The following is a 12,500-nucleotide window of genomic DNA, read 5'->3' on the forward strand; positions in this document are numbered from 1 at the left end:
TGTCCTTATAAACACAAAATATCATGTGACCCTTACTGTTTTCTCCCCGTACTCTACATTGACGTTTTCCTCTTTTGCCTTCTTGATCATTAAAGTTACAACCACATGTGTTTCTGTCTGATACCAATCAAACCTATACACACAATTTCAAAGGTTACATAAAACACTAGGACAGGTTACAAGTAACCGTAGTATCCCTTGCAGGCATTTTAGTGTCATCAAAAATTCATGCAATCTTCCTCCCCACAAACGGCTGCTCACATTTGGAAAACCTCCCTTTCCCTTTGTAGTCTTTGTGCCTAGGAGACCACCGCAGACATCAAGGGGATTGTTCCTGAAATAGGTAACTCAAATAGAGATTGGTCGTAACACTTGATAGGAATGAAAAACCTCCCTTTCCCTTTGTAGTCTTTGTGCCTAGGAGACCACCGCAGACATCAAGGGGATTGTTCCTGAAATAGGTAACCCAAATAGAAATTGGTTGTAACACTTGATAGGAATGTTTTTTCAAATGTGAGAATGAAGCCATTCGTGGGGAGGAGCATTGTGTGAAGACACTAAAAATGGCTGCAAGGGAGAATATAAGTGGCAGATGATCAAGCAAAAACTATCACATCTTTAGCCATACTTGTGGAAATGGTGTAATATGCCAAACAATCTTGACTAACACAAATTTTAAAAAACCAGATGTAAGAACAGGGTTGACAAAACTAGTGGGACCATTGTAGACAGAAAGATGAACATAAAGAGCATTTATTTGCATCGCAAGTTTTAGTTTACCGTGGTTTTGGAGGTGCCGCAGGAGCCTGGGGTTGTTCATTATGAGCCTGAGCCTCTAAAACTGAAGATACTGGTACTGAGAAATCAGCAGTACTTGAGGAGTCCGCAACAGAGGAAACCACTTCACTACCTGGAACCTGCTTATCAGTGCTAGTACTTTCTCCTGTCTCCGGTAGTTGTGATTCATCCCCACTGGCCATGCCAACAACCTAAAAGAAAATGCAAAGTACAAATTCACAGTGCATATTTCTTTACAGTGCGGCGTGTCTTACCGCGGCCACCTAACAAGGTTTTTTACAAACTGTCTGCCAATCAGGGTGTGCAAAGTTCACACGGTTGTAAGTTGATCACCATTGCATGGGTAAGGCGTGTTGCACTGTAACCCATTGACTCCTGGGAGTGAGACTTAACAGGTTTTACTCTGATATGTCTAATGCCAGACAATTTTATTCATCCACTGGGGGTCCTAGTCAGGGTGTTTGAGGTGTCAATGGGTTAACCAGTCAAAAACTATGCCCCCCCCCCCCCCCAATTAATCCATTGACTCCTGCGAGTGAGACTTACAGATTTTACTCTGTCTGATGCCATACTTTTTTTTTTTTAACTGCTTTATTGGGTTTGACTTCCAAAAAAAAACACACACACAACAGTAGCACTTAATACGATAATACGAAGACCCAAAAGGGTGGGTGCGAACAGGACGCGAGGTCCCATGCAAGGCACACCCCTTTACTTGTTCACTGGGGGTGTCGTACCATGCCTGAGGAGTCAATGCGTTAATGCCTCTAACATACTGAACAAGTTTATTGCAAAATTTTTTCTCCATATCCTACAAGAATTTTTTTTCATGATAGTACATGTATTATTAATGTTAATTATTGCAATTTAAAGAATTCATATGCAGTAATTATTCTGCACTGTCTACTTAGCTTATAGTGGGAGAGCCACCTAGCTATAGTTTATATACTGCCATTATATCAGATACCGGTATATAATTTATATGGTCATATTGTATCTGATGTTTACAACAAGAATATTTTTCTGTTTCCTTTGTTTTTATTTCTGTCATTGAAATGCTTTTGTGTAGTTTACATATTGCCTGAAATGTGGAATTTCTGGTATAAAATACAACACCCTTCTCCTTCACAATTTTTTGTCAACATTCATTTCGTACAATACCTTTTCTGCGGCGTCTGCCCCAGGTTTTGCTTCACTTGCTTCTGAATGTTGGAAATCAAAAGTAACTATTGAAATCCATTCAATGTACATTAAAATGTGTTTTTACCAAAAATACAGAGTTTATTGACTAATTATAACAAAAAGTTAGATACGAATAACAATGGCCATTGAAAAATTTCTTGTACAAATCTACTTACCATCCAGTTGAGCATCACATTTCCCAACCCATGTCTGTAATTCCTTGTTCTCTTCTGCAAAATGAATGTAACCTCAAGTTCTATGAATGACTACAACAGCAATCTGTCCCCTCAACATTATTAGCGAGCTTACGCAACAGGACAGCTGGAAGACTCAGGACGGCAGAATGGCGAAAAAATGTCGCGCGAGACTGTGCATTACCAATCTTACGCGACATGTTTTCGTCATTCTGCCGTCCTGAGTCTTCCAGCCGTCCTGTTGCGTAAGCTCGCTATTATCAAATAGCCCACAGGTGACCCAGGCACCGTAAGGGTTTGTACGAGAATCCCGCTAGCAGACTAAAAAAGATAATTACATGCAAAGTTTTCGAAAAGAAGACATACGTTATCGCCCTTGGTGACTTTCTCACTTTTTGTGTGGTTATTTGCCTGATTTATTGTGATTTACATGCAAGAGATTTCTCAGCTTCCCTGGTTGTCACTTGTACCAAAATGAAGGATTTATTTTGATACGAGTTGAAAAATGTGAGCTATTACTGACAGAATTATTAAGACAATTTTCTAAAATACTGTAATAATAATGTATAAACTCAGACCAATGGATGAAAAGGTTAACCCTTTCCCTCATACGAGTGAAACTTCTAGATGTCAGATGTCTAACAAACAAAAGTTAATTTACTTGTCAATGGAGCCCAGTTCAGGGATAAAAGTGTTAAATGAATACAAGACAAAAATATTCTTCCAAAAAAATTTCCAACTTACTATCTTGGAGTGAATTGCACTTACTCTTTTTTTAAATTCTCCTGACTTCAGATGGATATTAGCAAATGAATATAAAAAATCCAGACAGAGAAGGCAGTACTTGCAAAAATAATATTATAAAGACAAACTAGTATGACAAACGTTGAACTTACTGTCAAGTTGTAAAGCATCAAAAAATGACTGTTTAGCAGATTTGTAATCCCCAAGATTAAAGAAAGCCAGCCTATCAATTATTGATAATATAAAGCAGAAGAAACATCAATTCTATGACGGTAATACTATATAATGATGATGATGAAAAATGATTCATTTGCTGAAATGCAAACATACATTTGGGGAGTCAGGGTGGTTTAGTGGTCATCAATCGTGCCTCCCACCTCTGTGACCCAGGTTCAACTCTGGCCTTGGGTATGGGCTGAGTTTCAGTCGATCTCAACCTGACTCTGATGGTTTTTCTCCGGGTACTCCGGTTTTCCTCCCTCCTCAAAATCGACTCCCAGTCAATTACGTCTGGCTGGGTTTGCGGTGCTCCGAGATCAGACATGGATTGTATTCACATGCATTCGGTCCGATCCCATTGAGCCGGTTGATCCTGAAACGCCCTTGTAGGGAGCCATCAACTAAGCGCACATTTACATGTACATTAATTTTACATTTACATCTGCTAAGCAGTTTTATTCATTTATCAAATTCTCATAATCAATTTTACTAACTCTTCAACTTCTCGTAATTTGGTTTATTAATTTAGTATGAGAAGTCCAATCCATACAAAAAAATTACATTGACCCTTCAGACCCACTCACTAAAGCTTCACAGTCTGGCATCTGTACTTTATATACTACTCATAATAATGATAATGATTTATATAATAGCAATAATATTATAATGTAACTTATAAAACACCAATATAAACTTCCAAAAACTTGTTCAAGAGTACTGCATAACACAGCAGCCTAGTGTACAAATGCACATGTCCAGAATTACCCAACGAAAGAAAGAAAGAATTTTTATTACTTATTTATACATACATACCAGTCATACTGGTTTATTTAGTTGACAACTCCCCATATCTATAGAGGCTTTTCAGGGCCAATAAAATAGTGAAATTGATCAAACAACGAACACAACACCTTTTAAGAATCCCAACTGGCCGCAGGCAAACCAGTTGCCTACCGGTATTTACAAGTGCGTAAATTCAAGAAGTTGAACCGGGACTATTAGGATCAAATTAAACAAGTGGATAGGTTGGGTCTTGAGCCTTGAATCTCCAGATCTAACGGCAAGCACCCTAACCACTAGGCCGTACTGCCGTTGTTGTCATAATGAACACTTAAATGAGTCTTATACCCTTTTCTTGAATGCGCTTTGGTGTTTGTTGGGTGTAAACTGACAGCTGAGGAGGCATCTGCAACTGCATCTGTGAAAACAAAGTGGTCAGAATCTAATGTTTGATGTGCCAGAGTGATTATGCTACTGACCTTTGGGTCGAATGTAAGAGTGGCCATAAGTGCACATTTTCATTCAGAACAAGTACAATTGGTTTGGGAAGCAAGTTTTTTTGAAGCGTGCATGTTCAGCAGGAAAACTTGTTTACTTGATGAGTATGGACATGTATACCCACATACCAATCTAAAGGTTGCAAATAATAGGTCAATTAAGAAGTTTCACAAAGTATCGAGAGGCCTTGCATAAAAAAAAGCACACTATATGTCTAATTAGTTGCACCATTAATATTGGAGACCTTACACAAGGATCACAACAATGCCAATGAGAATGTTGTCTAAAAGTATTATTTCCAGCAATCTACTTTTTCCCGCGTTAATTGCTGAAAGTTTACTTGGTTTTTTGCTTGGTGACAGCAATGGACCTCTCTTAACAGGTAAGCAAAACTTTGTGCTTCTTGTCTCATCATTCGGAACTTGAGTAAGGTAGGATTAAGTAGTCATTTCAATGATACAATTAAACATGCATTTCCATGATGCGATCTCCCACTGATCACTGAAGGTTCTTCCCTAACCCCAAAATACCATGGATCTTTATGCACTTAAGACATGCAAGCGAAAAAATAACAAGCAAATAAACCAAAAGGTGTAAATTATTTTCAGAAGTACACTTTTACTATGCCGGCATGGAATGTTGATAGGTGACAGACAGGATCAAGAATTGTGACTACTATCGCTCTTGTTTAATTAAACTGGAAAAATGTGATTGCTTTTATTCAATTCGTTTACAAATACAACGTTTACTGTCATAAGGTACACACCATTTATTTTGGTAAGTCATCTGTGGCACCATTACATGTTTCGTATAATTATAACTGAGGCAGACCACTTGACTTTGGGGTTAATTAATTAATTCTGGGCTCTTGAAAAAATGACTCAGACTACTAACTTTTAATGTTGGGAGCCCGAAGGGCTTCCGGAAAATGTTCTTAGGCAGCGGTCGTGGTCAGGGATATCCTTTGTAGTGTATGAAGTCAGCTGACTTAAGACGTAAAACACCGAAACATAGTGCAAAATTCAACATAAAATTAATAGGTGTACAAGTTATTCTTAATTTTGTAATGGTGAGTGAGATTAAGATGTGCGATCTGCCTAAATAATTAATACCGGCCGTCCATAGGTTGTGATTGATTATTTTTGAATGTCACTAAATCAATGTCGTTGTCATGGTGTCCAACTCACTGCACATAAATACACTCCCAACCACCGGCTTTTACTTCGGGTAGAAGAGCATAGAACGTGTCATCAGAAAGGAATGCAAATGCGAGAAATTTACTCACAAATAATTAGTACATGGAAGTTTGGCAGTGTGGAAGTGTGGACGTTTGGCAGTGTGGAAATGTGGAAGTTTGGCAGTGTGGAAGTGTGGAAGTTTGGCAATGTGGAAGTGTGGAAGTTTGGCAGTGTGGAAGTTTGGAAGTTTGGAAGTTTGGAAGTTTGGCAGTGTGGAAGTGTGGAAGTTTGGCAGTGTGGAAGTGTGAAAGTTTGGCAGCGCGGACGTTTGGTAGTGAGGAAGTGTGGAAGTTTGGCAGTGTGGTAGTGACACAAACCCGAACATGAACCCTAACCCACACTGCCAAGCTTCCACACTGCCACACTGCCACACTGCCACACTTCCACACTGCCACACTTCCACACTGCCAAACTTCCACACTGCCAAACTTCCATGAACAAATTATTTGTGAGTAAATTTCTCGCATTTGCATTCTTTTCTGATGATGCGTTCTGTGCTCCTCTACCCGAAGTAAAAGCCCAACCACCATGGGCCTTAATCACACTGCAGACATGTTGAATTCCAAGGAATTGAAAATGTTTCTTTTGCCCCACCGAAACTCGTTCCCAGACATTTCAACTCGAGGTACGAAATCTTTTTCCTATGGCCAATATGGACGCCGAGCGAATAAGGCCCATTCTAGCATGTACCCATTGTACCATATTATGTTAATGAGTTATGACAGCTCTCACAGAAAACAGTTACTACGAAACAAAATTATTGTCAGACACACAAACCATTAAGGCCGGGACACACTAGGCGATAAGTTGCTGCGACACATCGCGGGGACAAGTCGCCCCAACAAATCGCCTTGTGTGACACGCTTAATTTCATGAAAATTGATGTCGCTGCGGCAGAATTTGGTCGCCGCAATCAGTTGCACGAATTCAAACCAGTTTGAATTCGTGCGACTAGTCGCAGAGACAAAATTAGCGAAAGCAGCGTTGTCGCATCGTGTGTACAATTTCTGCAACAAGTCGCTGCGACAAAATATAAATGAACCAATGAGAGAGCGTCATATGGTCAGCCATATTGAATTAGAAAACTAGTTCACATCCCCCTTCATACAAGATCACTGCGTGTGCTCCGAACAGGCGTCGTGTCGTAGCGACTTGTTTTGCAAGTAGTACACATGGAGCAACTTGTCGCAGATACATATCGCTGCGACTTGTCGCCTAGTGTGTCCGGGCCTTTAGGTATCTTAGAATCTTTCACTGCTACGAATATAACTAACTACTTCGAATTCTTTGGTGCATTGTTTTTTTTTTTAACATAAACCTCTCCAGTACAGAGATTTTTTTTTTCCACCATGATAATAATTTTACAAAAACATCGTATTTTAATACCTTGAAAATGTCCAAGCTTCATATAAGCAGCTGCACGTTTTAAGTAGAACTCAGCATTGGATGCATCGAGCTCTATGGCTTCCGAGTATTTCTGCAATAGGATCATCGATAAGTTTTTTGCATATTTGTTTACAGTCTTGGCACAGGTAACAACGATATTTAGAATAAACATCTGAGTCCCCGTCTGTTCATTATTAAGCCAGCAAACATTATTATGACAGAGCCTAAAAACTTTGTTAACGTTAACTTAAGGGTGCAAGCACGTACGCTACACATCTACAACCAGACCTTCTAACCCGTTTTGTTTTCGTTCTCACCTTGACAGCGAGGTCATAGTCGTCGTCAACGAAAGCGTCGTTTCCCTCTCTAAAAAAAAATCAGTGCATGTTTCAGAATTCCTGTTTCGTGCCACATTTTAGCGGAAAATGAGGGATACAAACCTCACAAACTCACTCGCCATTTTGTAACCAAGCCTTTTTGTGGGCTATTCACGCAAAAGCAGACTTTCGCGCGAGATTCAAACTACACCTGCCTAACCCGTCCCTCCACCCCACCTACAATAGGGACCACGCGGTCGTCAACGAGGACGCCACGCGTCCAGCGTACGGCGAGAGCTACTGAAATTTAAATTGACCAATCAGAAATCAGAGAGCGGGAAAATACTGTGCTGTCTGACGTCACGTCAATTGTTCGCAATTAAGGGCCAGAAAACTATTTTTGAGGCAACTTTTTGTCAACAAACTTTGGCGCCAAACCGAGGTTGCCGGCGAGCGGCAATTCGAACTTAGGCTGTTATTTGTGCTTTTTCTAACTATGTTAAGACGAATTCAGAATGATATTTTCAAGTGTAAGAAGACATCAAAACTGTTTTGATAATGTATTTATTTTTGTTGCTTTCGCGAAAAAAGACTTCGGTGGCGCCCCTTTGATAGGGTATATCTACACATCGTCGTTTGCGCATAGAAATGCACCGTTTCCGGTGAAATGGAAATGATTCACAGGATAGCCCAGTTTTGACTGCCGCGCGTACTGCCGGCGCAGGTTCCGTAATACAAGGATTGGTTGAAAGAGGAAAAATGATCGTGTTGCACGTTGCTGCACGTACGGCACGCATTCTAGCACATTCTGCTCTACCTGCCCTTACATTTTCCATGGACTAACCAACTATAAATTCAGCTCTACTAGCGAAACGCGCTCCATTAATTTCCACATAACTTGCGAAACTAAAAACCTTATCTACATGATTCAATGCAACAGATGCCATCTACAGTACATAGGAGAAACTAAACGACGTTTAAAAGACCGTTTTAATGAACACCGCCGCACTTTAGATAACGCTAACACCAAATCCAAACCTACTACAGTCGCAGAACATTTCCTCTCCTCTCCCCACAACATCTCCAAGGACATGCAATTAACCCCTATCGAAAAAATATTTTCTAACAGAGACTCGATCCGTAAGGCCAGGGAAGCTTTTTTAATTTTAAAAGGCAGGACAATTGATCCCAACGGTCTTAAATATCCGCGAAGAAACGTATTAGATTTCAGTTTATTATTTTGTACATAGAAGCAATTCAATGTAAACTCTCATTGTACCTGAAGAAGGCTGGTTTGGCCAGCCGAAATATAGTACATCACTAAAATCAAATCTACGTTGTATCGGCTTTTGCTTAAATATTTAGCACATAATCGCGCGTTTATCTGTACAACAACGACGTAAAATCTCCAAATTTGAAGTTTTGACGACAAATCGACCGTCCAAATAAGAATCTTTCATTTTTTATATTTTCTCTGAAACCGCTCGTACCAATTTATTTTTATAGGATATTTCGCCCACATTGTTCGACGCGAACGAGACGGCTATACCGCGAGAAACTTACGATAGTGCAAAGTTATATTTTGAGATGACGTTTTCCTCGACGTCACCGTAGTAGACGGCTAAGGCAACGCCACGAAGCAAGAATATTATTGGTTAAAAGAGGAAAATACTCGTGCTGCACGTGCCACACGAATTTCCGTGCATTTCTTTGCCGTACTACACAAAACAACAACGTGAAATTACCAAATTTTAGGTTTTGACGACGACTACATGAGCATATAACAATGGCCGTTTTCACACTAGAGGACGAACAATCGTCTGGACGCAACCTCTTTCTCAGGGCTTTTTCCCTAAGGAAATCGGCGGAGAAAAGCCCTGGGAACAAGGTTGGTCTGGACGGACAAATCGTCTGATGTGCAAACGGGACAAACGAATTTCTCGACGATCAAATCGTCTGATATTTGTCCGTCTGGAGAGACGATTTTTCCAAGACGATTTGCCCGTCGAGACGAACAAGTTGACGACAGTACGACATAATTTACATCAGACGGTCAAATGGTTGATTTTCTCGCCGCGAGGAAATGGGACTAGCAACAGAGCAAGGTTTTATGGGAAGTTTCAACAGAAAAACCTTAATAACAATGACCACAACCAGATTTTCTGAGCCCGCGAGACTGAGCACTCCCAGCAAACCATTGTTTTAACGAAAACCATACATACATACATACATAACTTTATTTGATAACGCAGGTTACAATTTTTCGCAACTTTACAGCTGATGTGGACCTGCCTAAACTAATTAAATCTAAAATTATATAAAATACAAATCAAATATGATACAATTTATAAGTTAAATAAATTAAGTAAACCAATAAAAATGTTTAGTAATAGTGAAAATCTGGTTTCATGTTATGTATAACGTTACCTCCCTTCCCGAAATTAATATTCATGATAGTTTGCTTGGATTGTTTTAAGTTATGTTTAAAGATAGATGAATTTGGAGAATCTTTAAGATTATCTGGTAGTGCATAACCTGCTATAGTGATATTTATAAGTGATATTTTGGACCGACGTTTTCGTTGCCGTAGCCGTCGTCTTTGCTTAAACTCTCTACTCATGGTCGTAACGAGGAATATGGGATCAGGGATCAAAGGCCTGAAAAGGACCGGGATCAGGAATCACAGCCCTCGGATCTAGAATCACAACGCGTAGGATCGGGATCAGCAGTATTTTTTATGGAATCAGGGATCAAATTTTTGCGGTTTCAGGGATCAAAATTCTCACATTTTTGGGATCAGGGATCAAAATTTTGGGTAAAAATATGAGATCAGTTACGAAAAAATATACCTATAAATCGTTTGGCACTTCTATTGCAAGTAATTTTGATAATTATCGATAACTATTAGTTTTGCGTATCTGTCTCAAGGAATTCGAATTTTGTCCGCGGTTGTAGCACGATAGGCTTACCAATCAGTAAAAAGAAATGCAAGTTGCCTGATGCCCTTGTTGGTATGCATCTAAGTCCCAGGGTTTCCCCATTGACGAGTAAAATCGTCTGGCGTTAGACAGAGTAAAATACTTTAAGTCTGGCCGGTTTCGGCTGGTTTGGATCGGACGTCAAAGGGTTAAGGGCTGTAACCAAAAAACCGCTTGGAAAAAGGTCTAGATAAGACTAAAGATATTTTTCAAAAGTTCCAAAATTGCCGATTTTCTGAGATTTTGCAAAGAGGAAACCAAGGGAATATGTTTAAAAGTGGCCAAAATTTTAGGCAAACTAGAAGCTGAAAAACTAGGAAATACAAGTTGTCTTATGTCCTACTTGAGATGCATAAAGTTTAAGGAATGGTATATTTCCTCATGCAATAAACTAACTAATTTTCCGAGTCGGATTTTTGCAGAGAGGACCAATGCAAGGGAAAATGACCTTTTTTTTTTAGGCAAACTTCCAGAGGCTAAAAACTAGCAAATCAGTCAAGTCGCGTAATGCCCTAATTTTTTGGATTGAAGCTTAGATGTTGTAGATTTTGTCTATGCAACTGAGAAACCGCTTGAAAGTCCTACATAGAATTAGGAATAATTAGAGAAATGGCGAGTTTCCAAACTGTCAAAAATGACGATTTTCTGAGGGAAAATGGCATGAATGACCAATTATTTAGGCAAACTTCTAGAACCTAAAAAAACAAGGCCATACACGTCAAGTTGCCTGATGTCCAGTCTGATGCCTACTTGAAAGTTTGAAAGAATGTAGAGATTTTTATGCAAAAAGCCGCTAACAAAATGGCCAAGAATAAGAGAAAGCCCTTATAACTGAGATAATTATTATAGTACCGGTATTTGCCTGAAAAGGAAAAAATTGGAAAGGCCCAAAAAGACACCGAACTGTAAAAACATACCTCGAAGGTATAAAAATCTTGCAAGTTTTTTTGATGCAGTTTGATAGTTTATTAGATTTCAGTTTATTATTTTGTACATAGAAGCAATTCAATGTAAACTCTCATTGTACCTGAAGAAGGCTGGTTTGGCCAGCCGAAATATAGTACATCACTAAAATCAAATCTACGTTGTATCGGCTTTTGCTTAAATATTTAGCACATAATCGCGCGTTTATCTGTACAACAACGACGTAAAATCTCCAAATTTGAAGTTTTGACGACAAATCGACCGTCCAAATAAGAATCTTTCATTTTTTATATTTTCTCTGAAACCGCTCGTACCAATTTATTTTTATAGGATATTTCGCCCACATTGTTCGACGCGAACGAGACGGCTATACCGCGAGAAACTTACGATAGTGCAAAGTTATATTTTGAGATGACGTTTTCCTCGACGTCACCGTAGTAGACGGCTAAGGCAACGCCACGAAGCAAGAATATTATTGGTTAAAAGAGGAAAATACTCGTGCTGCACGTGCCACACGAATTTCCGTGCATTTCTTTGCCGTACTACACAAAACAACAACGTGAAATTACCAAATTTTAGGTTTTGACGACGACTACATGAGCATATAACAATGGCCGTTTTCACACTAGAGGACGAACAATCGTCTGGACGCAACCTCGTTCTCAGGGCTTTTTCCCTAAGGAAATCGGCGGAGAAAAGCCTTGGGAACAAGGTTGGTCTGTACGGACAAATCGTCTGATGTGCAAACGGGACAAACGAATTTCTCGACGAACAAATCGTCTGATATTTGTCCGTCTGGAGAGACGATTTTTCCAAGACGATTTGCCCGTCGAGACGAACAAGTTGACGACAGTACGACATAATTTACATCAGACGGTCAAATGGTTGATTTTCTCGCCGCGAGGAAATGGGACTAGCAACAGAGCAAGGTTTTATGGGAAGTTTCAACAGAAAAACCTTAATAACAATGACCACAACCAGATTTTCTGAGCCCGCGAGACTGAGCACTCCCAGCAAACCATTGTTTTAACGAAAACCATACATACATACATACATAACTTTATTTGATAACGCAGGTTACAATTTTTCGCAACTTTACAGCTGATGTGGACCTGCCTAAACTAATTAAATCTAAAATTATATAAAATACAAATCAAATATGATACAATTTATAAGTTAAATAAATTAAGTAAACCAATAAAAATTTTTAGTAATAGTGAAAATCTGGTTTCATGTTATGTA

General features: G+C 39.4%; 1 protein-coding gene and 1 pseudogene across 1 annotated transcript in view; both read right to left on the reverse strand.

The window, feature by feature from the left end:
• Positions 1-7,532, reverse strand: part of LOC137999665 (protein SGT1 homolog) — a 12,356-nt gene extending 4,824 nt beyond the window's left edge. The window contains exons 1-9 of the mRNA XM_068845512.1: positions 7,480-7,532; positions 7,357-7,405; positions 7,040-7,130; positions 4,266-4,335; positions 3,071-3,141; positions 2,157-2,210; positions 1,960-2,000; positions 781-989; positions 37-133 (exon numbers count right to left, since the gene is read on the reverse strand). Coding sequence (XP_068701613.1) covers positions 37-133; positions 781-989; positions 1,960-2,000; positions 2,157-2,210; positions 3,071-3,141; positions 4,266-4,335; positions 7,040-7,130; positions 7,357-7,405; positions 7,480-7,499 — 702 coding nt within the window. The 5' untranslated portion in view covers positions 7,500-7,532. The remainder of the gene's footprint in view (positions 1-36; positions 134-780; positions 990-1,959; positions 2,001-2,156; positions 2,211-3,070; positions 3,142-4,265; positions 4,336-7,039; positions 7,131-7,356; positions 7,406-7,479) is intronic.
• A 4,913-nt stretch (positions 7,533-12,445) lies between these two features.
• LOC137998898 (uncharacterized) overlaps positions 12,446-12,500 on the reverse strand; it is an 832-nt pseudogene continuing 777 nt past the window's right edge.

This window comes from Montipora foliosa, chromosome 4 (assembly GCF_036669935.1).
Source record: "Montipora foliosa isolate CH-2021 chromosome 4, ASM3666993v2, whole genome shotgun sequence".
In the NCBI taxonomy this organism is placed as follows: Eukaryota; Metazoa; Cnidaria; class Anthozoa; order Scleractinia; family Acroporidae; genus Montipora; species Montipora foliosa.